The sequence below is a fragment of the Cryptotermes secundus genome, unplaced genomic scaffold (genome assembly GCF_002891405.2).
Source record: "Cryptotermes secundus unplaced genomic scaffold, Csec_1.0 scaffold35, whole genome shotgun sequence".
In the NCBI taxonomy this organism is placed as follows: domain Eukaryota; kingdom Metazoa; phylum Arthropoda; class Insecta; order Blattodea; family Kalotermitidae; genus Cryptotermes; species Cryptotermes secundus.
This window is the reverse complement of record NW_019730102.1, coordinates 188,971-215,432: the sequence shown is the minus strand read 5'-3', so window position 1 is coordinate 215,432 and position 26,462 is coordinate 188,971. Positions and strand designations below refer to the sequence as shown.

At 37.9% G+C, this 26,462-nt stretch overlaps 1 protein-coding gene across 5 annotated transcripts in view; it reads right to left on the bottom strand.

Moving 5' to 3' along the window:
* The window catches only part of LOC111865978 (inositol 1,4,5-trisphosphate receptor), a gene marked incomplete at its 3' end in the record, with an annotated part of 252,641 nt that overhangs the window by 84,231 nt on the left and 141,948 nt on the right, over positions 1-26,462 (bottom strand). For 2 of the 5 annotated variants that reach the window (XM_033752055.1, XM_033752054.1), the window contains 7 exon segments: positions 629-679; positions 1,420-1,531; positions 6,829-7,016; positions 8,092-8,234; positions 9,210-9,330; positions 9,945-10,013; positions 24,044-24,301. In XM_033752055.1, the coding sequence (XP_033607946.1) occupies positions 629-679; positions 1,420-1,531; positions 6,829-7,016; positions 8,092-8,234; positions 9,210-9,330; positions 9,945-10,013; positions 24,044-24,301 (942 nt within the window). 5 annotated transcript variants of the gene reach the window in all.

Genomic DNA, 26,462 nt, shown 5'->3' with positions numbered 1-26,462 from the left:
ACTATTTAAAACATTTCTTTGGTGTACAGTTTTATGGTCTGAGGGAGATGTACAAAACAGCTTTACAGAACCTTGAGAAATTCAGAAATATTTCTACTTTGTCCCCAGATGCATTACACAAATGCACTTTTTCAACAGATGGCACTTTCATGCCTGGGTATGCATGTCTAGTACTTGATGACACAACACACATTTTTGTTGTCAATCAACATACTGTGAGTTCATACAGTCCACTTTTCAATATATAAATTTTGTTAGAATCTTCTGTTAGTTTTCCGCCATGACAGAACTAATCAGCACTCCATAAGAAAAGAAATGAAAGGAGGAGGTGATGTAAACATTTCTTGTAGGCAGACTCTGAAATTCATACAACTGGGTGTGTGTAAATAACTGACATTCCATAGCAACTGATCATGCAGTTTCATTAATCTGACATAAATACAACTATTTCAGATACTGAAGAATCCACTGAAAGAAACTTAGAATGGTTGGCAGCCAACAGCTGTATGGAATGAAATTGAATTTACAAAGCAATGTTTGACTGAATGCTACAATACAATAAATACAGAGCAATACAACATGCGTCACACTGGCACGCATAGCAGCAGCAGTGGTTTCACATTCATACCCTCATCAGCTCTTCTGCTTCCTTCTCATTGTCGACAATAGCTTCATCGCACTGACAGCGTGTTTGGAAAAATGCAGAGTTTTTTCACATGTAAATTTATGCGTAATGCATCACCTCCAATGGTATAATACAATGCTGATAATTCTATGTCACTGTTAGTTATACAAGAGATGAGTCTATATTTACTTCAAAACCATATCTGAATGATTTTAGCCCAGATTTGTGGAAGCAACACATTCATGTACTTTTAAGTAACTGTGACAACTAATGTGAGTGAAAAATATTTGATATCTAATTGAATTATGTCAATAAGGGTACCATTTAATTACATGTATTCAAAGCCAGTACTATACAGCATCGCCCAATTTACTGCATACATCAACTGACAGCAAAGGTTAACTTTTCAGTACCTCAATATGAACCAACTTCAGGGGTTAATGAAATGACTAATTAAATGAAACACATGCAATGGACAATCATGTAAACTGATAACACTGTCCCATGAGACTTACAAGGTGAGTTTCACTGGAAACCTACTTCCACGACTTCTTATGTCATATAATAAAATTTAATACAAAATATTCTGAAGCTAAAGAATTTACTGAGATTACTTAAATTCTTCACCCTTCAGCAAAGAGTTCAATGGAATTCTTGCTTAATGGGTTAAAAACCTTCAATCAACTAACTGATCCCAGCCCAATCCAGCTGTAACATTGATAAAACCCAAGAGCCACTCACAGTTATATCATCTGCAATACAACAATATTCCTGTTTTCAAATATCTGCATTACCTTCTCTCCATACTCAGAGTCGATGGCCATCATCTCCCTCAGGGTCTTCAGGACTTTGACACATAGCTTCTCTTCCTTCTCCTCCAACAGCTTCTCTGTGTGCTTAATCAATCTGCAACAGTCAGCGTACACAGCTTTATTTAATCATTCCTGACACCAATGAAGGAGCAGCATGCCTAATTCAGCACAAACACCAATTAACTTTGGATACACTGAGTGTGGAACTGCAAATGAGCTTTGGTTTGGTCCATCCAACACTGGGTGTCATTTCAAATAAAGCAGAGGTATTTCAGTATCTGCAGGGCCTTGTACATTCAGCATGAAACAGAAGACAATGATTTTCCTGAACAAACTGTGATAGGCACACCACTTATAGCCTGAAACCAGATAACCTAGTAAAGAGTGGCATAAACCTTCATCACCGAAGTCCAACAAATTTTGAGCAATGCTAACTGAAAAAGTTATGCTGATTATTTTCTGCGATATGGTCTCGTGGTGGGAAATATCCTGCAGAAGGGATCCACAATAAACAGTGTAACATACTTCAAATTGGTGGAGGTTAAAGCAAAGCAGGTTTTTGTCCAAAGGAATTTGCTTGCAGCACCGAAATGTGTATTCACACAACTTTCTGTCAATGGTTATACTCGTATCCATTAAGAGTCCTTTCACACCTGTGTCACCCAAGAGACCTCATACCAAAGTAAGTAAATTAATCATAACATGTGATTTATATCCATTGGCAAGTAGCAGCTTTGTGCACAGTCACATGTTTAACCAAAACTCATGGAACCATTCTCGACAGGAAGGAATGCAGCCAAAGCTGGTGAAACAATGAAGCATAAGCTGGAGGGATGCAAATTGGTTTGCTTATGTTGAGGCAGACTACGTCTCTGCAGTTCATAGTTACTTGAAGCATACATGCCACTGGCGCTATGCTACACGCCGGAAGGGCGCGGGTTCAAGTCCCAATGTGATCATTGGATTTTTTTGATTGACCTGATCCTTCCAGCTGCACTATGGGTCTGGGGTTCACTAAGCCTTTAACAGAAATAAGTACCAGGAATTAATTAAATAATTTTCCTTGGGTGTAAAGCGAGGCCAGTGTGTAAGGCTGACAACCTTACCACCATCTTTCAGCCGACTGTCGAGATAATGTGGGACCCTCAACATCTCACTAACTTGTGGGCCTTCACGGCCTGGTACAGGGAGAGCTTACTTTTACTTTACTTTATACATGCCACTGGCACAACTGTGTGTGTGAAATATATGTCTGTAAGCAGTATTTGAACTTGAACAGTGCAATCAACATGTTAACAGTTGTCACGGGCTAAAAACAAACACTACAACTAATCCAGCCTGTTAATATGACAAAAAATCTTTATTCTTTGCATTCTGTTATGTTAGTTGTAGCTGACTGTTAAGAAAACTGTTGAACAGCTAGCCACTGTAATCACGAAATGACAAACTGGAGATTCCTCAAATTTCATAAAAGAAAAGTCCTGTGTGCAAATCAAACTGGAAGCCTTTCTGAGAACAGTGAAATTGCAATGCTGTCTTGATCACAGAAGGTGATATCATGAAACAGATGATCTTGTGAGCACTATCTGCTTTCAAACAAATGCTGAGCTGAGTTCAGCACTGGAAAAAGCAGAATTACTGGAAAACTACCTGAAGTGGCATTCAAACCAGAAGTGCACATGGGATTCCACTATCAGATTATAAAAGGGCAGCAAGGGCAGTATTCTACACATTTTTACCAAAAGAATAGGAGATCATAAAATGATAGTAGATAGTAGAGTGAATCGAGAATAAAAATGCTAAAGCCAACACAGTAAAGTTCTAATTGATAATGTCTTCTTTGCAATAACAGTGAATGTTTACATGCTCTCTTTGTGAGACAAGCATTCATGATGACAGTGACCGCTACTTAAAGAAGATTGTGATGTTTTACATCAGCAGAGCATCTGTTATGCCTGGAAGGGCAAACTGAGTACTGACACTGCCACAACATGAAAATTAAACTCTTGTCAGAACAGAGATTTGATGCTCAAAGAAGATCTTAGAAACGGGTGTCAATAATGCATGGCACTCTCAGAAGTCATCTGTGAAGAAAGAACTGCTCACAGAACTCGCTGAAAGTAAAGAATATGATGTTTCAACTTCTGAATGACATGAGGTGGCTCTCAAAAATCTTTGTGGTAAGTGCACTACTGGGAAACCATAATGTCAAAATACATGAACACATACATAAAAACTGTTGGAACCCCGACATACTAACACGCAGCTTTGTCTGTCTAACAGACAGCATTCAACTTCTGCTCAAGCCAAGTCAATGTCACATTGCGGCCAGCACTCGTATTTATAGAGCACTTGATATCCAGCCCACTTGTAGATCATCACATGTGCTAGCCAATCAGTGCTCACAATCAACTGCAACTTTAGTTTCGCCCAACAAGCGTGGTATAAAGGGCGGAGCTCAAAACTTGCTATGATCAGTTCTTTGATCGTCCTCACTACGACAAAGAAGCTAACACAGCTACTCTGATGTCACGAAGCAGCAACAGCTCTCCAGCAACCGCACCGAGACAACAGTTCTGTCATTACCCGCAACATAGGCAGCTGTTCCTACCGGCACATGCAGCACCGCATCACCAGCCAGCCAGACGAGCTGAACAGCCATAAAGAAGACCTGGTCTGCTACAAAGCAGCTAACGCTACTAGTGCAAGCACAGTCAGACAAACGGCCCTTTACAGGGCCCACAAACTTGTGAGCAACTATTCTGTACAATCGAGAATTACATATACAATTGTTATAGATTTACATGAATGTCTCTTAGAACATCGACATCCACAAAACAATGGACCCATCAACATGCAATATAGTCAGAGTACAAAATTTGTGTATAAAATATTCAAATATGATCAAATTTATGCAGATATATGATTATCGTCGTCACAATCATAAATTAATACAAAAGACCTATTCATAATATAGAAGTTTGATGCAATTTCCTCCATCATATAACTACAAATACTTAATTTAACAGTCCAAATATAATACATTTCATCAGGATTTAAAAATATATAATATATAATAAAAATTCAGTATATACAGTCATTTCATAGCAAGAACCTTAAAATTTGAAAACTATTAATTAACATATTCCTCTACAGGATAAAAGGAAATGAGCTGTAAGTAAACCATTCACGACCATCTTAATTGTTTACTGCCTGTGTTATTTAAAACATGGTCTATTACAATACCATACTTTCATAAAATTTATACCCTTAAATGCCCAGCGACTAGACAATGGGTAATACATCATGTGTTAAATCAACCTAACAAACAACTCAAAATATATCTGGATTACAAACCTTTGCCTTCTTTATACTGAAACTATTCGTTTAAAGAGTAAAAAGAATGATGACATAAAAACCTCTTTAACGTATTTTTAAAGCTTTCCTCATCATTGACCAAAATCTTTACTGATCGTGGATGATGACTGAACACTTTAATACCAGATATATGGGCTCCTTTATCAGATTTTGAAGTATTCACAACAGGTAAATCTAAATTACCTTGGGATCTAGTTGTATATTCATGAATCTCATTATTAAAGTTAAATAAATGTCTATTATTAATTATGTATAAAAGTAATGAGTATATATACTGTGAATATAACGTTTCCAATTTCTTGAAAATATCCCTGCAGGAATCTCTAGGTTTAGTGTTCATTATGATTTTAATAATTTTCTTTTGCAAGATAAACACAACTACTGCAAAAAGCAAGTGAACAAGTGCAACGATACAGTAAACAAATATTGGCTGAGACTGCTAACAGATCCACGATATTATGTTGCACTGACAGTCATGAATAATGTTCTAGGTGGAGTGGCATCACAAAGCAAATTCTTTTATAGAAAATGCTTGATAGCAAACAAAACTATGCAATTTGCAGAGTCCAGGTTTAATAAACTGAGGACACAGTACCTAAGTAAAGTCATTTAGTGATGTGAAAGAAATGTTGGCCTCTGTAGACAGTGATGCTGACACTATTGCAATTCTTTAATTTTACCAATTACTAAGTGAAAACTTGAAGAGCAGATTTCCAGGAGAGGAGAGAACGCAATGGCAAGTAACTGATCAGGCTGCAGTAACCAAGACAAGTGATTTTGAATCTGGAAAGGACAGTGTGATACAAATGATAGAAAGATATTCTGTTCTTACACAAAATTGAAAGGAGTGAGAACATAAGTTACATGAGTGGTAGCACAACAATTTAAAAGTTGTGACAGTCAAAATACTTGGGAAGAGTTTGGCTCAGACATTCAGTGTTTCATTTGGATGTATAGTGAAGTTGCACCATACTCACATTTAGCTTATGTGAATTCAACCACACACACTTACCCTTCCCATCCCCCCAGGAGGAGGAGCTGAACCAAAATTACTGTACATTTTACTCATTTATGCATTCTTTATTATATACATACACACTACAGGGCAGATAAAAACAGTGTACTTTATGGGTGAGTTAAGGGATTTTTTGGGTAATTCTGACTATGCACAATTTTGGGTTTATATGTCATCTTAAGATTGCAAACCCCGCAAAAGAAGTGATTCCACTGTGCTCTTGGAGACAACCAGTTCAAAGAAATGTTCATTCTTCTGGACATCTGTGCACCATTTCATGAATTTAGTGCTGACTGTAAGTGTGGTTCTGGCCCCGTAAATTTGATTAAATCTGAATTCATGAACAGATTAGAAGCTGGTCATCTGGACATATTGAGCCAGATACAAACAATGGGCAGCAAGTAAAGACAGGAGTGAAAAGCTGCCAACAAAGCAGTAAACAATGTCTTGTATATCAGCAATGCAATGTGTATGAACAGTCTTTAAGTGTATCAGAGACAAGTATATGCAATTATTCTATAGCACTGCTAACTTATGTATGCAGAATAATTGCATTATTTACACGTACTCTAACAACAAAAAATGAATAAACATTTTTTACTGGTAAATACACACTATAAAAAGCCACATGACTTCCACTCAGTGGATGCACTGAGTTTCAACAAACTGCTCAGACTGTTCAGCCATCCTGACAGGCAGCACAAAAATTAAAACAATTGTTTGGATTTTAATCATCTCTGTGGATGTACAACCAATTTGTTCATCACCAACCCACATAATATTTAATAAATTTACAGTCTCCATATTTTCATAAAACAATTCAGGTAGTTGTCCAAAATGCAAATCATGAAAAATGCCAGAATGTTGAAGATGCTTTTAAGAAATATTAGGAGGGAGACATAACAGCAACTTTGTCAGGTTAGTTTCAGGATCCATTACATTACAGAGGAATGAATGTTTGAAAGGTAATACAATCCAGTACAGTTAAGACAGTTTACCTCCTGATGAAGCCACCACTTTCACATCGTTTCCTTGCTTCTGTTCCTAGTGGAAAAAGATGCTCTGGTCTATAGAGGATATCCACAAGAAGAGACAGTTCTGACTGTACGAGAGGCTTTAATTGGTCTTCCAGAAGTGATACAATATCCTGTAGTCCTTCAATAATGCTGCGATCCATTCTCATAAGCTGCAATAACAGTGCACTGCACATCAATCCATTTCATGCCATAAATACAAATTCTAGATATATCCACAGGACTAAAGGTATTAACTGCATATTCTAGTAGAAGAAGTTCTCTAATAAGTTGGAACAAGTCATCATTCTCTTGCAAATATTTTCCTTTTCCTTTGAAAGGACCTGTATGATACCTTAAACAAGCTGTTATTCAAATGTATGAGGTAATATTTTGAATTATTCTATAGACATGATACTATTTTACTTCCACTTGGATGGTGTGGTTAATAAACAAAATGTGCTATTCTGGGCATCAGAGAATCAATGTGTGATTCATGAGAAGGTGCATCATGCACCGAGAATTACAGTGTGGGATGCCATCTCAAGTCATGGACTGCTACGGTCAATTTTCTTTGAAGAGACAGTGAACAGTGAGTGTTACTTAAGCATGCTGCGCAATACTTTCGTGCCTCCCCTTCTTGCTACAGGTTTGCGGTTACATGCTAGTGGTTCATGCAGGACGGAGCCAGACTGTACACAGCAAATGCTGTTTTGGACTTTCTGCATGACACTTTCGACTTGTGTTATCTCAAAACGATTTCTTGATCATTTCGCATGTGGACAGGACTGGCCCACAAATAGTTCTCATGTAAACCCAAGTGACTACTTCTTTAGTGTTTCTTTAGGAAAAGAATTTTTCGAAAAAGCCGCAAACAATAATTGAACTGAGAACACTATTCATTCAGGCCTTCAATGAGATAACTCAGGATATGTGCCGTTGAGTAATCAACAACATGTTCATCTTAAAGAAGCTGCCAGCGCTAATGGTGCTCATATTGAACACTTGAGTCAGAGGATAAAACTTCATGCAATAGTCTTTCTTTTTGCATGTTACTTTCTAGTATTGTAATAAAAAAAATTAATAACAGATCAAATACTGGTTCATTTCATGTGCCACCCTGTATTTTGAAGAACTAGGACTAAAGCTATGCTGTATCTGAAACAATTTAATATTCCTTCTAGAGAATTTTCATTGATAAATATTTACTGAAAATTCTAATCTTCTTGCCTCAAGCACACGACCAACCTGAGACTGAGAGCGTTCCATTTTAGGAGTCTTTGCAGCCTGAAGCCATTTGCTGGTTTGGCGTGAAAGCATCGCTGCTTTATTGAAGAGAGATGTAACCTGTGTCTCCAAATCTGATGGAATGGCAATACCTCTGGTCTTTGCTGCCAAAAACAAATAATGATACATAATTTAAAGGTTTAAAATTAAAGGGTAAATAATGGAAGAACGAAGCACAAATCACATCCCTATTTAACTGTGCATCCTATACACCTATTTTCGTTATTTCTCTTTATATGCTCAACACACTGAGGGGAGAATGACAGTTACAACTCTCTGACGGCTGTTCATTCCTCAAGAAAAATCACAACAGGACAGAAATCCCACTGTTTTTATGGCATATAAGGATTCTTTATCAGCTTCTTCAAGTTCAGAGTAAGTACTTCCTCATTCACTAATGCAGAATAATGAAATAAGAATTAAAAAATTGTCAGTGCTTAGACATCAGAGATATTTTTTCGCACTTTTAAAGCTTCCAAAAAACAGTCCAAATTCTGCAAGAGAAACGACAGCCTGAAGAACTGAACTTCTACACGTACAAGCACAGGTGGCAAATGACTCTATAAACTGTCATGGGAACTTACCAACACAGAACACAGTTCTCCACATGGGAACTTACCAACTTCAGAGAGAGTACAAACACAGTTCTGCACATGGGAACTTACCAACTTCAGAGAGAGTATGAACACAGTTCTGCACATGGGAACTTACCAACTTCAGACAGAGTATGAACACAGTTCTCCACATGGGAACTTACCAACTTCAGAGAGAGTATGAACACAGTTCTCCACATGGGAACTTACCAACTTCAGAGAGAGAACGAACACAGTTCTGGACATGGGAACATACCAACTTCAGAGAGAGTATGAACACAGTTCTGCAAATGAGAACTTACCAACTTCAGAGAGAGCACAAACACAGTTCTGCACATGGGAACTTACCAACTTCAGAGAGAGTATGAACACAGTTCTGCACATGGGAACTTGCCAACTTCAGAGAGAGTATGAACACAGTTCTGCACATGGGAACTTACCACCTTCAGAGAGAATATGAACACAGTTCTGCACATGGGAACTTACCAACTTCAGAGAGAGTACGAACACAGTTCTCCACATTAAAGCGCTGTGATGCTCCAAGCCATGTGCACTGTGACATTCGAAATGCAGCCTGAAGAAGCTGCACAAAAATGGGCTGCCTCGTCTACATACAAAAAGAAAGTGGTTCTGTAGTTTCTGCTGTAATTATAATCAAATTATTATTTAAAATGCTATATCCTGTCTTGAATATGGTTTAGTGTAAGTATTTTTGTTTTAGTGATAAACTTGTTAAATTCAAGTTCATGTTTCAGAGACAACCATCTTAGATGTGGTCACGGTTGTGATTGGTTCAACTGATACTTATAGCAAATGTTATCTGCAACTGCCGAAATGAAATATTCTGAGAGAAGTATTGAATGGCTGTAAAGTTCAGTTGGTGGTGGCGGTGGCAGTGGTGGTGACAAAAACAATGACTGCAACCTGATTCATTTATTAAAGTGCTGTAAAACGGCATATGGAATTTATGACAGGAGAACACTGCATTTGACTTGTCTAATTATGACCATGTTATTGCTGGAGGGACGATATTTTGTGCTGCCAAGTGATGCTGTTACAAGCTGCCATACAGACTGCTTTTCTAGCAGACAGACATTCCTTTACTGAGCTCACAACTTTCCAGTACCATTAAGTAACAGCTAGGTGATTTAAATCCTTTAATTATTTGCTATTATGTTTCCGTTCATTGCATTAACCAGGATAATGTTCCTGTATACTTACTGTGGGATTATCCTCGTTGAAGGCACTTGTATTTTCACTCCAGTAGAGTCTGGCCTCAATGAGATGTTTCTATGGAACACATACCCAATACCACGACAACCACATCATGCAACACAAAATTAGTTAGTCTGACAACACAACCCATGCATAAATACACTTCAAGAAGCTCAACTATAAAATATAAAGCACTGCAATTTCAATACATATTGGCACAGAACACAACAAGTAAACCGTTGCTCATCTATCTATGGCAAAATTAAATACATGAAATACAACCAGCTAAAGCATAAGAAAGATAAAAAAATTAGTTGTCATAACTCTATACATACCCTACTAAGGACTTTAAAAGAAAAGACAAGAATAGAGATGGAATTGAAGTTTTACAAAGTAATGACAGTGCTACATGGCATCACATCCCTGAAGACCATAATCTTAATAGCCACTGCCATCATAACTGCCTAAATTAAGTCTGGATGTTAGATATATGGGATCTAAATACAACATAGGCAGCTAAAACCAAATTTATAAGAACAGTTAAAGAGCATATCCATTTTGACAAGATAAAGAAGGAAGATATCACAAATTGACTACAAATTTATAAATGACAGAAAAGAATTGCAATTACAGGAAACAAAGGGTTTAATACCTCAAAAGGATACAAAACAGAAGATTCAAAAGTTAGCTTCTCAATACTGGCTGAGAGGAAGAAGGGAAGAAAGCAACAGGCATTCTTAAGCCTGAATAAGCCAGGCCCAAAGTGTTTATATACACATAGTAACGGGACAACTGGACAGGTGCTGACCATAATGCAGCTGCTGTGAAATTGTGTTTCTCAAATGTGTTCATGCACACACACACACACACACACACACACACACACATACACAAAACGAACCCTCAGAGATTATGTTTCTGGTAGAATTTGAATCTGCCAACTTTGACAGTAGTATTATCTGCCAATGATCATAAATGTATGAACTGGGAGACAAAGAAGACAGGTGAAGAAAAGTTTTTATAGCATGAATATTTTTTTCTAAATTCTTGATTTTGAACTTCATGAGAATAAGATCATCAGTGTGGGTTTCGACATAACACATCAAATACTGCTCAGATTTTTGCATTTGTCAGATATTGGAGAAAAAATGGGAGTACAATAAGACAGTACATCAGCTACCTGTAGACTTCAAGAAAGCCTATGTTTCAGTTAGGAGGGAAGTATTGTACAATATTCTCACAGAGTTTGGGGTACCCATGAAGCTAGGTAGGTGAATAAAATGTGTTTAAATGAAATGTACAGTAAAGTCCATATGGATAAACGTTTGTCTCATAATTTTCCTACGAAAAAAGGGGGGGTGGGAGATGCTATATCATCACTCCTCTTCAACTTTGCTTTGGAATATACCATTAGGGAGGTCCACGAAAACCAGGTGGGCCTAAATTAAATGGGACATATCAGCTGTTGGTCTACGCTGATGATGTGAATCTCCTGGATGATAATAAAGATATCATAAAGAAAAATGCACAAACCTTAACTGATGCTAGTAAGGAGGTTGGTCTAGAAGTAAACACACAGAATGCTAAGTATATGTTGCTGTCTCGTCACCGGTATGCATGGCAAAATCATGACATAAGGACAGCTAACAGATGTTTTGAAAATGTGGTACAGTTCAGATATTTGGGAATGACTATAACAAATCAAAACCTGATTCAGGATTAAATTAACAGGAGACTGAATTTAGGTGATGACTGCTGCTGAAGTTAAACTGTGTTCTTGAAATATGTTCATGCATCATGTTCTGCTACCATTCAGTTCAGAACGTTTTGACTTTTTGTTTGCTGTCTAAAAACATGAAAATTAGAATATAAAAAACCATAAATTTGCCTGTGGTTCTGCATGGGTGTGAAACTTGGTCTCTGATAGACTCAGGGTGTTGAGATTATTTGGACTAAAGAGAGATAAAGTGACAGGCGGATGGAGAAAACCACTTAATGAGGAGCTTCATAACTTCTGCTCTTCTCCAAGTACAGTTAGAATGATCAAGTCGAGTAGGATGAGATGGGCATGGCATGTAGCATGAAGAGGGGGAGAAATGGAATTCATATAGGATATTAGTGGGAAAGCCAGAAGGAAAGAGGCCACTAGAAAGACCAAGATATATGTGGGTGGACAATATTAAAATGGATATTAGAGAGAGAGGATGGGATGCTATGGTATGGTATGAATTGGATTAATCTGGCTCAGGTTATGGACCAGTGGAGGGCCCTTGTGAACATGGTAATGAACCTTTGGGTTCCATAAAATGCTGAGAATTTCTTGAGTAGCTGTAAAATTGGCGGCTTCTCAAGAAGGCCTCTGAGTGAGTGAGTGAGTGAGTGAGTGATGAGAATAGGTGATTTCCAGTAAGGAAACTCAAAACACATAACATTATTTGCTTGAATAAGATGTGAGGTCTTCACAGTTAAGAAGATTCATATTATGGTCTTCTAGCAAGTTCAATTCTGCCAATTTTGACACAAATGAGTAGCTTCTAATGGCAAAGATGATTACTCTTGCTCTAGTTTTATTAGCAAATGATTCTTCACGTTTCTCAACCTTTCATAATTTTTAATATTATTACAATATACTTACAAGTATCTACATAGTAAAAATTCGTGCTTAAGTCATTACATCTGTATTACTGCTTCATCCGATCCATATAAAAACAAAAAAATAACAGTGTTTTCCTTTCTTCTGAAATTGTTAGAAGCATGAAAGGCAGATTCATTTTAAATTCTGAATATGTCATTCCATGTTTCAGATTTTTCCAAAAGATCCCAGGCAAGACAAAACAAAAATTCAATGGTAAAATTTTACTAGAGAACTGGACATCACAATAAAAGAAGAATGATACCGCCATATGATGCCACTTCTCATGAGACATGGAAAATCAATGATTTGCTATACATGGAAAGATAACAAGGTCACTGTTGCAGAAAACCCACAAAATAGTATTACCACCTTAATTCTGAGAGGCTGAATCTAACAGCAATTTTGGTAGCTTCTTTAAAGATTTATGCAATGAAGCTTTCAGTAGATCAGAATACATACAAGGCGTGTCCCAAAAGTCATGAAATATATATATATATTTTTTTTTAATTTATTGATGATATCGGTACAAAGTCTTAATATTCTTCAAAGTACTGTCCATGAGCATCTACACATTTTTTCCACCAACTCTCCCATGCCTGGTATGCCCCCTCAAAGGCCTCGACAGGAACCTCATTTAAAGCTGTTGTCACGGCCGCTTGGATAGCCTAAATACTTTAAAATGGCGTCCTTTGAGTGCAGTCTTGATCCTCGGTAACAAAAAGAAGTCGGCCAGAGCTAGGTCGGGGCTGTAGGGTGGCTGCGGCAGTGTTGCCACATGGTGCTTCGCCAGGAACTCACGGACGAGCAGAGACGTGTGGCTGGGTGCATTGTCATAAAGCAGCCGCCAGTTAACGGTGATGTCTTTTTGCACGCGGATGACCCTTTTCCTTAATCTTTCTAGAACATCCACGTAGTAGGGAGCGTTGATGGTCTGTCCTTGGGGTAAAAACTTTGTGGACAACACCCTTGGCGTCGAAAAAGATGATGAGCATTGTTTTCACTTTGGATTTGCTCATCTTCGCCTTCTTCGGTTTCGGGGAAGCCGAGGTGTGAGCAGACTCCCCGTAGGCTTGCTTAAGCAGTTCGTGAGTTTCGGCAGCTTTTTTGTTGAGCTTTGTGCAGAACTTGACCGCCCAACGTTGTTCGAAAGTATCCACCATCGCGCGCCGTGACGTGGTCACAAAACACAGGTGCACTAAATCAGCGATACTGATGCCTCTGATGCTCGAGCAGACTGACCTTGGGTGCGCTGTGAAGCTAAAGACATCCCCCGCCCCTATCCCAACCGGTTCCAGCGCGCTCCGACCAGTAGGAGCACGGGAAAGAAATATACTTCATGACTTTTGGGACACACCTTGTATATATAGGGTCACTGGGGGGTGTATTGTTCTTCCTGTAATTAAACAGTATCCTGCAAAATCCACTCACACCAGAACAGGGCTGAATGCTGGTTAATTAACACTACATCCCAACAAACTGAATGGGTTGGTCTAGTGGTAATGCTCTGGACTTTTATTTTGGAGGTGCTTGGTTCAAAACTTGGCCAGGACACTACCTATCCTGACTGAGGCCATGACTGCTTCCTTCCAAACCATTTCCAACTCATCAGGGTTTTATCAGCATACCATCTGACACTATATCGTCTCACCACTGCAAAGCACCATTAAATAATACCCATGGAATAAAGAAAGAAAAATGTCTAAATAAAATGAGAAACTAATCTACCCCACAAGAAAAATGTGACTAAAGTCTTTCTATTACCATTAAAAAGGAAGTTCTATGATCCTGCAGTGTAATGAGTGATCAAATTACAAGGTAAATGGATTTTGCACCAGACATTTTATCTTCCTCCCTACGCGCTACTCATTTGTTCAACAATTATTTGAATATCAACTTAGATAATTTCACAATATATTTCACTACACAAGTTTCCTCAATTGAAATTCTTTTTTGCAAATTAAGCATGTATACTATGTATGCCAATATAAAGCACTAGACAAGTAATTACAAACTATGATTAATCTTGTAGGTTTGTGAAAAAGTTAAAAAGATGCCAAGAAATTATTCTCCACTCAATTACATGTTCTCTTGTTCTATAGCAGTGGTTCTCAAACATTTTACCTCTGAGCCCCCCCCTGACAAGAGAAAATACTCTCAGACCCCCAGCCTGTTTTTTCTCATCAAAATAGAAGTCATGGTATGTTTGACATTTTACTCAGTTTATTTTGTGTTTTTCTACATACTATTTAGCAGTTTTCTTACTCAAAATTAAAGTATCACAATATTAGGCCTACAATAAAAATTAGTTTTAACACTCGCAATTAACCAAAATATGTATTAAAATGAAACGATATTTAACTAACAAGTATTTCATTTTTTTTTCTGCAAAGAAAATCAAACATTTAAATGTCAAAGTTCAGTGTGATGGATGGGCCTGCTTTTGAGAACAAAGTTTATCAAAACGTGGTGTAATATCAGAAATGGCCACTCTAATTTCTTTAGCAATATTTAGCCTTGAACGATACTTTGACTTTATAGCTGCCAAAGCAGAAAAGCCTTGTTTTCACACTCCAAGTAGCTTCTTTCCCAGTAGTTGAAGGAGCACTGGGGTCTTCATTTCTACCACTAACCAGGAAACGCTTCATGATCAATGTTCATAATCAAATCAATTTCAAAAGGTAAACAAATCAGCACAACTGCACTGAAACGTTGAATGCATAAGAACACAACATCAAACAGGCATACCCGTTGATCACCATTGAGTGTGGCGACAAACTGCCTGCTCCCTGCCCAACAGGCGCCAATGAGATGACATAAGTCGCTGCTTTCACCTGCGCGTGTACAGTGCCGCCTGGAAGAGGATGTGGCTGCTGCCGAACTATCAACGCTGTCTCTTGCATATGCATTTTATAATTGCCGGTAAAGAGAATAATTATTAGTTATTTTGAAATTCATGATAATTAAAGCCTGTACTCATCAAAAGATTTTCTATATGGAATTTTAGTTTTTGTTACTTTTCTAATTGATTTAGGGCAGTTTTAATTTTTATCAGTAGGTAAGTATGCTGTGCTCCCCTTTCAAGCCCTTCGGGCCCCACAGTTTGAGAACCACTGTTCTATAGCATTTGTTTTTACGTTCATATGATGCATATTTACATACAAGTCAAGAAATCAAGTTTTTCCTTTGAGTTTTGTAGACAGCATAATTTCATGCACAAAATTGTCTTGAATTTTTACACCGCGGCATTTTGATGTGATGCACCAAGCAGCAAGAGAACAGGCAAATACTGTATATTATACTATATCAAATCTTATGCAAAGCTGTCACAAGGCATTAGCCATTCTCAACAGTATTCTACTGATTCTTCATCTCATGCAGGTATAACTACAATGCATAAAATATCAAAATTAAAATTTTAATTATATTTTTTAGGTTGCTAAAGGAATCTCAGTATTACTGGATTTCTGGACTTTATTCAACATCTTGTGTTCTGAAGGGAACAGAATGTTTCATAAACTGGATCTCTTTCCATTTTCAGGTGAAAATACGGGTGACCCTTCTAAGAGGGATCAAGCGTAAGTGACCTGATAAGGCTCAGCTTCCAACCACGTCTGCATTTCCTACGATGTTCATCGACACCATACTTTCAGGTCAGAACTACAAGTACAGAGTACTGAGGATAAAGTGAACCTTTCTATACTGTTGGACACTACTGAAGGAAACTGTGAGTAAGTGAGCAAATGATTCATGGCCTATTGCATTTGCTGAATTTAGTTAATTAAAATATAAAATGCCCAACATAATTTCTTTAATTCAAAAGGATACATAAGGACACATGTAGTAAGTATATACAAAATGAAGTACAGTAAAAGTATCAATATTTGGCACCTCTGGGCCCTAAGGGTTGCTGGATATGGCAGTTTTCCAGATATCCAACGTGTATCTCAGTGTACCTATCAACCTCAGGGACAGACCTATCATTTAATTTGTCACTTGATATCCTGTCCTGTTTTCACTGCCACACTTTCTAGTTCCTTTTTACCACTACTTATGTAACACAGTGTACATACTGTCATGAAAAATAGTGGTTTCGTGACTTGTAAGACAGGTTTTGGTTAGATGATTGGATTTTTTGACACCTCATTCACATACACGTCTCAGAACTACAGGTAATATTGCTACACACTTTATAGTTCACCGCTGCACACACACAAGGGTTCGCAGTCTTCACTGGTCATGTCCTGGCAATGGATTTACAACAGTTTCACTGTCACTTCAAATCACACATGAAGTCTTCTTTCACAGTCTAATTCCCTTCTTGCCATTATTCTGCAACTGCCAACTCAATTCAATTCCAAGCTCATATCCCAGCAGGCTGACGTCTCAAACTCAATTCTATTCTTCTTGACGTGACTCTTCTATACTTGGTTGTCTTCTGACTGTTCTTTTATAATCCTTTGGCATGGACCCCATGGAAAATACAGCCTGGAATGTTGATGAAGTGTGTTTACCGTGCTACTGCCTAACAACAGAGATCCTACTGTCATGTGTGTTGGCTTGTGCAGGAATGTGTTTACCGAATCATTGCCTAGCAATGGGGATACATGTCACAATACAACGAAAAAAATATTCCTATATTTCATTCATTTAATCATCATATTCACAATTAGTCAATTTCCAGTTAATAGAGCTTTCAAGACCGTCCAGTGCTTGATATCACATCTTTTACTGTATTCAGACAAGCTACTTGTAGTTTTGTATGCAGCACATCTGATATATATTTGAAAGCTTTGTGGACTAAATTCCATGACCTTGATCCTGATTTAGGGTACCTAAATGATTTCTCAGACTTTGAAATCAAATTTAAGTTTTAGAGTTTCCACGGCAGTGACTGTTTGACCTGTGGTCTCCTAGGCTGTATTCCATGTAACTTTGCAGGTGGATACTGATGTTTCAGAGCAGCATACTGCCTCTATTTTCAGGGCTGAAGTGTGTAGAGTAAGCAGTTGGCTTGGTTATCCTGGAGGGTGGTCACTTGGATCCTTGGGAGGGGGTAGGGAAATGGAGCCCAGTCTTGGCCAAATGGGATTGGTAGGTAGGAAAATGGCCTATTGTGACACAAAACATAGCATGTATGTGAAAAAGACAATTTTCTTACCCACGGTTCCTACTAGGTTGGGGCTCCATTTCCTTGTGGGTATCAGTGACCATCTTCCATGCAAAGTGCTTACATATACATGCCAGTTCCTCACCCTACACACTTCAATCCAGAAGACAGAAATTACATAAAACGCCTGTACCTGTACAAAAGACCTTATAGTGTCACAACCTTGATGACCAAACTATCTTAACTTTGGTCATGGTCACATTGTGCCTAATCAATGGTTGATTTTGAAGTGTTCTGATGACATTGTACAACACTCAGGACTACTGAGTTTTTCTGATCATGTCCATCTAATGAACACTTCAAAATACCAGATGTTGAACAAGTCCAAAGCCTCAGTAATTCCAATTAATAAACAGTGTGTAATCATCTTGCATCTAGCAGTGTTACAGCTAAAACTGCATTTTAAGTATCTTCTATGCCCAAGGTTAAGAAACTGACATGTTGCTTCTGCTCTGAAGCAAGTTCAGAATATTATACCATTAAATTGTTGGTCTAATGATGCTGTACTAATTAGTGTATTTTCTTTCCCCCTTGGCACTACAGCCCCAGTGGGCCTAGGCCTACCTCCATGAACTTCTGCGTTCATTTCGGTTTTTCTAGATCTTACACATTCGGTAGGACTCCTTGGGCGGGTGATCAGCTCGTCGCAAGGCCTCCACCTGTACACAAACACAGAAAAACACACACACACACACAAACTAAACATCCATTCCCTGAGTGGGATTCGAACCCACGATCCCGGTTTAATTAGTGTATCACTGAATGAAAGATTCAAAGATTGTTATGGCCCCAGATTCAGGAGGGAGGCAGAACGCTGTGGTTGACTGCAGTACTCACTTGAAGCGTCTGAGGAAAATTATCAAAACAATTCAGCCATGTTTCGAGCTGGATATTATGATTACGATTATGATGATGATGCCATGAATATTATGATTCTTCTAACTGTGATTATTGGGTAGGAAGTAGCCATGAATTATTTAAATGCACTATTATGAAATTTTGCTTTATGGGATGAAGCTAAACTAACAAGAGCCGTTTTAGGTACAGTCAGTGTACCATCCACACAACACTGGTAACATATATGGGATAGGTCATATGCTGGCATACAGGACAGTGGCATGAAAATATTGTAGTTAATCTGAAGCAAGACGTATTCATATGTTAGAGGCATCAAGTTCACCACATCTCACTATTATACACGTTTATAGTCTCCATGGAACTGCAATAAAGCACCCTGAAATTAATCAGTACTAACCATACTACTAACACAAAAATTACTTACAGCCACACCTTGCAGAAAGCAAACTACAAAAAGAAGCTATTACAGTGTCAATAAACCCCTTTTTTCTTCAACTACATAAATATGACAGAGAATAACATTTTTGCAACCAATGGAGATGGAAGCTCATTAAGCAATCGCCCGCCTGGTTAATTTTCCTTGGGAATCTGTTGGAAAAATTTATGTGTGTTGCCTGTTCAAAAACATGCACAAGTACAGCCAACAAAACAGAAGCAAAATATTCTGTACATACCACACTTTCTCGTAAAATTTATTCCCTCTGAATTTTGGCAAGGTCATTACAGTGCTGTAAGTTTAACTTCTACTGTCAAGAGAAAAGATTTTAAATCTCCCAGTATTAGAGGGTTGACAGCCACATTTTAATTGGAGGATAACAGTTCACTGTAAGTCTCCTGCTTCTACAGGCCTGAAGCCCACATTTCAACTCAGGGGTAACAGCAACAGTGCTGAAAATAATACAGCTCTTGGCCAGCTGTCCTCAGACATGCAATGTCAGGATCAAGCACCATGACACTAAAGCATAACATATCAGTGGTTCACAATGTGCTGAATGAGACCCCTTCATTTCTCTTCATTTCAGTGTCAGTATCATTAAATAGTCTGTAATTAACAAATTAGTCAAATACAACATTTACAAATTTATCTTAATAATAATCATAAAGACACATTTTACTCCATTAAAATACATATTCTGGACATACTTAATGAAGAGTAGGGCTTAATTTTTTCTGATTTGTGGCAGGTTATTATCCTTCTCAAATGAATTCCAAGAAGCACAATAATAAAGAAAATTAAATGGGAAGAAAACAATAAATATTCAAGCTATTTTCTGTTAATTTCTGTTTCCACATTGACAATCTTCCATGTATTAGAGATCATTTTACATTGGTTTTCTGCCTCCATTCTTAAGACTGAAGAATGTTTCTAATAAAGGTTGGTTTCTGTGTAATCCATGTTTTGCCTGAAACAAATTTCACTGTAGTAACGCTCAATTCTCACTGTGGTGTGTAGGACCTAACTCAATAAGGAATGTATATTAAAATTTGAGATATAATTAATTTGTACATGAATGCAGGCAAAAAATAACAGAATTATGGAGATGTTTGGGAAACAGTAGTTGCATACTGGAAGGTATTTAAAAGACAATAATGACATTTTACAGCACTACAAGTAAACAATAAATAATAAGAAACACAAAGGCATAAATTTCATGAGAAAATGGGTAAAGAGCCATGAATGTCATACCAGCTGAGGTGCCTATTTTGTTCAATCCAACTGTTGCTCTGACTACAGGAATATAAGACTGGCAATTGAACAGGTTACTTACCCAGTTTCAAAATGAGAAGAAAACAAGGAACTAAATTGGCAAAGATGTATAGGAAAGTACAGAATAAGTGTCTAAAAACATATATTCATAACATGGTGTGAATATGAAAAAGGCATTGGAAACATGGACGCTACACACACAGAAAAATAACTAAATAAAACTCAGGAAATTTTTGGAAGTGCCTTTAGAAACAGATGTAGATACACTGAAGTAATGCAACAATTCAATACTCTTTTATGGAAAAAAGTTCTTTTTATACCACACCAGGTATATGTAATTTCTTCTGAAGAGTAGAACAAGATATAAAGTTCTGTTGGAAGTGTAACTAAATTACTAAATTCTCTTAGAATGTAAGACAAATTTATTAATTTAAATTGTCAGAACAATCTCAGTTCACTGCTGCATGCTGAAAAGTCTCAACTGTCTACCAGACTACGCAGTTTGTGTATTATCTGTGCTGGAAAGAGGACTACTGGCATCTTCATTTTAAATGTTAGTTCAGTGACATTTATTCAGCTGGTCAAGAAATTTTCAATTGTTATTATAATGAAAACCTGTCATTATACACAATCTCAAATCAGCTGAATCAGGGAACCTTCTCAACGTTTTATCTCATTTATCTCATATCCAAAATGTGGTGTCCTACTATAAAACAAACAATTAAAAAAAATTAAACTTTTAAGATTGAGGAGAGACAAGTCTAATAATTATCAGATATCCAAACAATTCTAAATATTTCTTCAAAATGTAATTATTTGAAACCAAGGTGTCTAAAACACAGAGATGCCTTATTGCCAGTCCTTTTCAACTTTGCTTTAGAATATGCCATTAGGAAGGTCCAGAGAAACCAGGTGGGACTGAAATTAAACGGGACACATCAGCTGTTAGTCTATGCTGATGATGTGAATCTACTGGGTGATAATATAGGTACCATAAAGAAAAACACAGAAACTTAACTGATGCTAGTAAGGAGGTTAGTCTACAAAAAAACACAGAGAAAACTAAGTATATGTTGCTGTCTCATCACCAAAATTCAGGGCAAAATCATGACATAAAGATAGGTAACAGATGTTTTAAAAATGTGGCACAGTTCAGATATATGGGAATGAAGATAACAAATCACAATCTGATTCAGGAGGAAATTAAGAGGAGATTGAATTTTGGTAATGCTTGCTACCATTCAGTCCAGAACCTTTTGTCTTCGCATCTGCTGTCCAAAAACATAAACATTAGAATATACAAAACTATAATTTTGCCTGTGGTTCTGTATGGGTGTGAAACTTGGTCTCTGACATTAAGAGAGGAACACAGACTGAGGGTTTTTGAGAATAGGTGTTGAGGAGAATATTTGGATTGAAGAGAGATGAAGTGATGAGAGGCTGGAGAAAACTGCATAATGAGGAGCTTCATATCTTGTACTCTTCTCCAAGTATAATTAGAGTGATCAAGTCAAGGAGGATAAGGTGGGCATGTAGCCCGAATGGGAGAGAATAAGTATGCATATAGGACATTAGCGGGAAAGCCTGAAAGAAAGAGACCACTGGGGTGACCCAAGATGTAGGTGAGTGGACAATATTAAAATGTATCTTAGAGAGATAGGATTGGATGGTATGGATTGGATTGATCTGGCTCAAGATATGGACCAGTGGAGGGCTCCTGTGAACATGATAATGAACCTTCGGGTTCCATAAAATGCTGGGAAATTCTTGACTAGCTGCACAATTGGCAGCTTCTCAAGAAGGGCTCAGCTCCATGAGTGAGGGGGTTTCAAATAACTGTTCCATAGTTCTGTCTTCTGAACTGCATTATTGCCTGTGCGATGATTTTTAACCAAGCATGTATCTTACTTGAAAAGGATTATGTTGCCTTGATTTGAAAATAAAAATCCAGAACTAACAGACTACAAACTAACAGAAAATTACATAGGAAATGATGGAAGGAAAATGAAGTGGGCTGTCTATGCACAGTGTACTCAGTGGCATTTATTTATCCAGTCCGACATTTACGTAAAAAGTTCCTCACTGAATGCGCGACACAACCTGATTACACCTTCTGCAATCTCACAGATTTCATGTGTCTGAGTCTGCAGAAAATACACAGAAACACACTTGGTACATGAATGGGTAGCAGAACTGGACGTGAGAGTAGCAACGCCTTGGAAATGTGGAAGTGGAGCTGTGTTGCATTGGAACACTTCAACATCTCTATATTAAGACTGATTTATATGGATCACTGGAGAAAATTATGGACACTGTTTGAAAATAAATCAATGAACTCCCAAATGAATGAGTATTATAGATGACTACTAACAAAAATATGTTTTTATATTTTACAATGTTAACTGGTAGTGTCACAGTGATGATCTCTGGCCTGTTAGTATTTTTTAACTTCTCTTATTTCAGGCTAATCACATCACTTCATTATTTGTGAACCAAAGTTCCACTGAACAGTCTGACCAATCAAGATATTGTCAGGTAGCATGTGTGACTATAGATGGGGTTTGGATTGGTGAATAGATTTCCTGACCAGTTACGGGTTGTAACTACAAATAACTATTTCCACTAGAGCACACAGACTAGCATTCTCAGTCTGTTACTAGTTGTTTCCTGTTAATGGCTCCAACAATGGCTATTCCTCTGCCTCCGGCTCAAGTCCTGTCTCCTCAGATTCCCATACAGAACAGATTCTCAACTGACTGAGCTCCAAACCTCCCAGTTATAGCATCTTGGCACAGACTGCATAGAACACACAGTTATTCTATCATTGTGTGCACTGCGTAGCAATGGTCACCGTTTACAGAATCATTGCTTAGCAATGGGTCTATACATCACATTATGAACTTTTAGTCTAAGGGAACTGATAATTTTAAATCCCCAGGCACTACAGGGCTGGACACAAGTTTTAGCCTTGGGTAGAACTTAATGTTTTGGGAGCTGGATCTCATGCATGTGACAAACTGCCAGTGTGGGTTAATAACAGTGGAAATGGATGAGCTCACATAAGTCTATTCCAGCACAGATCTAACATAAATTACACAGTCAAAGTGGAACGTGGACTTGCCTCTCTCAAAAGCTTTTTGACAGTTTCTGCTCAATTACGCACACGTGGAGGAAAACAAAAAGATGTCTCAAACACCTTCCTCAACAATACAAGTTCAAAATTCTTTCTTAACTTGGTATCAAATACTGTGCCTGTTTCACATTTGAATACGGCACAGTATTACAAGGAATGAGAGTCAGGATAGCACAGTAGGTATAGTGACTGGCTACGGGCTGGATGGCCGAGAGGTTGGAGTTCCAGTCCCTGTGGGGGCAAGAATTTTCACTTCTCCATGTTGTGTAGACTGGCTCTGGAGCCCAACCAGCCTCCTATCCAATGGATACTGGGGGTTCGTTCCCTGGCTGTAAAGCAGCCGGGGCCTGAAGCTGACCACTCACCTCCGACTAGTGCCAAGGTCAAGAAAACATGACTCTATCCACCCACTCCCCCATATACATATTTTCATGGTTTAGTTCTTGATTAGTTATGCATAGGGACAACTTCACCTTTTTCTTTAATTACAAGGAATAATGACAAAAAATTGTAGTTGCACTTCCAACTTCCTTAGTTTGTTCAAGTTGACACCCAATCCCGCAACAGCTGAAATCCAATTTGCACATTAAAACATTAGAAGTACCTGAACTGTGGTGCTCTGATCCGAGAATGGACTATTGAAGAAAGTACTGATGATGTTCATAACACTGTTGATGATGTAATTTTCCAGGGCTGTATCTGCATGTTTTCTGTCATGAGTGGCATTCGCCACATTTCCCATGTCCACTAAGAAACTTTTTTCAAAGAGGCTCCACATGTGATTTGAGGTATAAATTTCCTTCATCTCCACTTCTGTGTCTATATAGCAATGATTTAGGAAGTTTATGTAAGCTTCCTTTACCTGAAAACCAAAAATCTGATTGGTGAAATACCTATAAAAACTCTGTGCAACAATTAAAATACATAATATGCAAAATTCTGAAGTATGCTATTTATTCAATTTTCGATCTTTGACTAAAGAGTTTTAATAGGCTATTTCTATGGAACAGGGGAAAGAATGTGTATTACCTAGTTTAAATTTTAACTTCAAAAAATTATGAACAGTGAATTCATCAGACACTACCTCTATGTACAGTAGATCCCTAATTTAAGGTTTTCTCTCATTTAATGTTCAATTCCAGTGATCCAAAGTCAGTATAAACAAACTTGAATTACCTACATTTATGACTTTTTGTCACCTTACTGTTCAAAACCAATGGTTTCCAAAGGAGTCTTTGGGATTCCACTGTATTTAAAACAAGCAATCTGGATGAGTTACTACACATGCTGCGATGAAGGTGAAGATCTTCGCATGGCATTCCATTTTTATAATTTTAAATTGTCAGAACTATTTAATCCATGTCTTTGCACCCACTATACATGCCAAAGTCCAAAATTACCCAAAATATAGAAAATATTTGCAAATTATAATATCAATACATTTCATGTCAAACAAGATTCAAAAAGTGAATTAAAAATAAACACAGAAGAAGGAAATTAAAATGCATTTGCAGGGATCAAATAGGACAAGAAGAAAAGAACCCACCAGTTAAAATAACCACTTCAAAGATTTGTAAATCAGGTTTCTTGCCCTCAACACAATTTAGACTAAAACTATGAACAAACAAAGCGAACTCTGTGGTTTTAGTCCACAAACTAACTATATTGTATGAGTGGCCACCGCTGGTCGACGAAGTTAGTGCCAACTTCAGCGGATAGTGTGTGTCACATGGTCAGTGCAACAAATCCCCACGGCCGTTAATATCGGTTTTCTAGACCAGAGCCGCTATGTCCTTGAAAAAGTTCCTCAATTATCCTCACGAGGCTGAGCAGACCCCGTTCCAGACCCACTACTTCTCAGAAAAATGTGGTAGCGCCAGAAATCGAACCTGGGACGTCTCGATCTGCAGCCACAAACTCTGACCACTAGACCATGGAGGCGGTCATACAACCACAAAAAACAACAAAAATATTAAAAGACTACTCACAGGTAAAAAATGAGACGTACCTAAGTACCTTAAAGTCTGCCTCATGGTGAATGAAGAAAATAAGTTTAAATCTATATTCATTTAACAGGGGCAAGCGGTAGCATAGTTGGTTGAGGTAATATGCTACAAGCTGGAAGGTAGCAGGTTCAAGACCCGAAGAAGTGGACTTTTTCAATTGACCTAATCCTTCCAGTCGCACTATGGCCCTGGGGTCAACTCAGCATCTAACAGAAATGAGTACCAGGAATCTTCCTGGGGGTAAAGGGGGCGGCTGGCGCGTAAGGCTGACGCCCTTACCTCAATGTCTTACAACCCTATGGGCCTTCATGGCCTGTTACAGGGATAGCTTTATATTCGGTTAACTGCATATTAAATGACACAATCAAATGTGCGAAGCCATTTACTTGTGTAGCTGTGACACAACTGATGGTTCAGTTGAAACCTGAAGATGTTTAATAATGATGCTGTTTCAATACATAAATAACCAAAGAATTTTCTAATGCTTTAATGTATTTTATTGATGGAATGGTTCTAAAGCTGTGCTTTGCAGAGGCCATACAGTGGTCCCAGGGGATCTGCAGCTGCCTCTCTAATAATAAATTTTAATTTTACAAATTTTTTATAAATAACATGTTGTTACAGAGATATGAAGTTGCTTTCATTGTGAACTAGCACTACTGTCAGTAAAGTATACTTCTGAAACCCCTTAACTAATGTACACTTGCAAATATACAAGGGTTGGAACTTTAATAGTGGCAACTATTTATTTACAACTGATACAAAAGAGATGCATGTTTCAAAGTTTTACTGTCCTTCAGTGTAGTCACCAGCATTGTGTACAACCTGTTGCCAGCGATGTGGAAGTCGTAGGTTACCTTTAGCAGTGCCTGTTGTGTTGATAATTTGTATGGAGCGGTCTACTGCCTGAAGAATCTCTGAACAGTTCTGAAGCGAATGCCACGAAGTGGTTCTTTCAGCTTAGTAATCAAGTCAAAGTCACAAGGGCTTAAGTCTGGGAAGTATGGTGGATGGTAC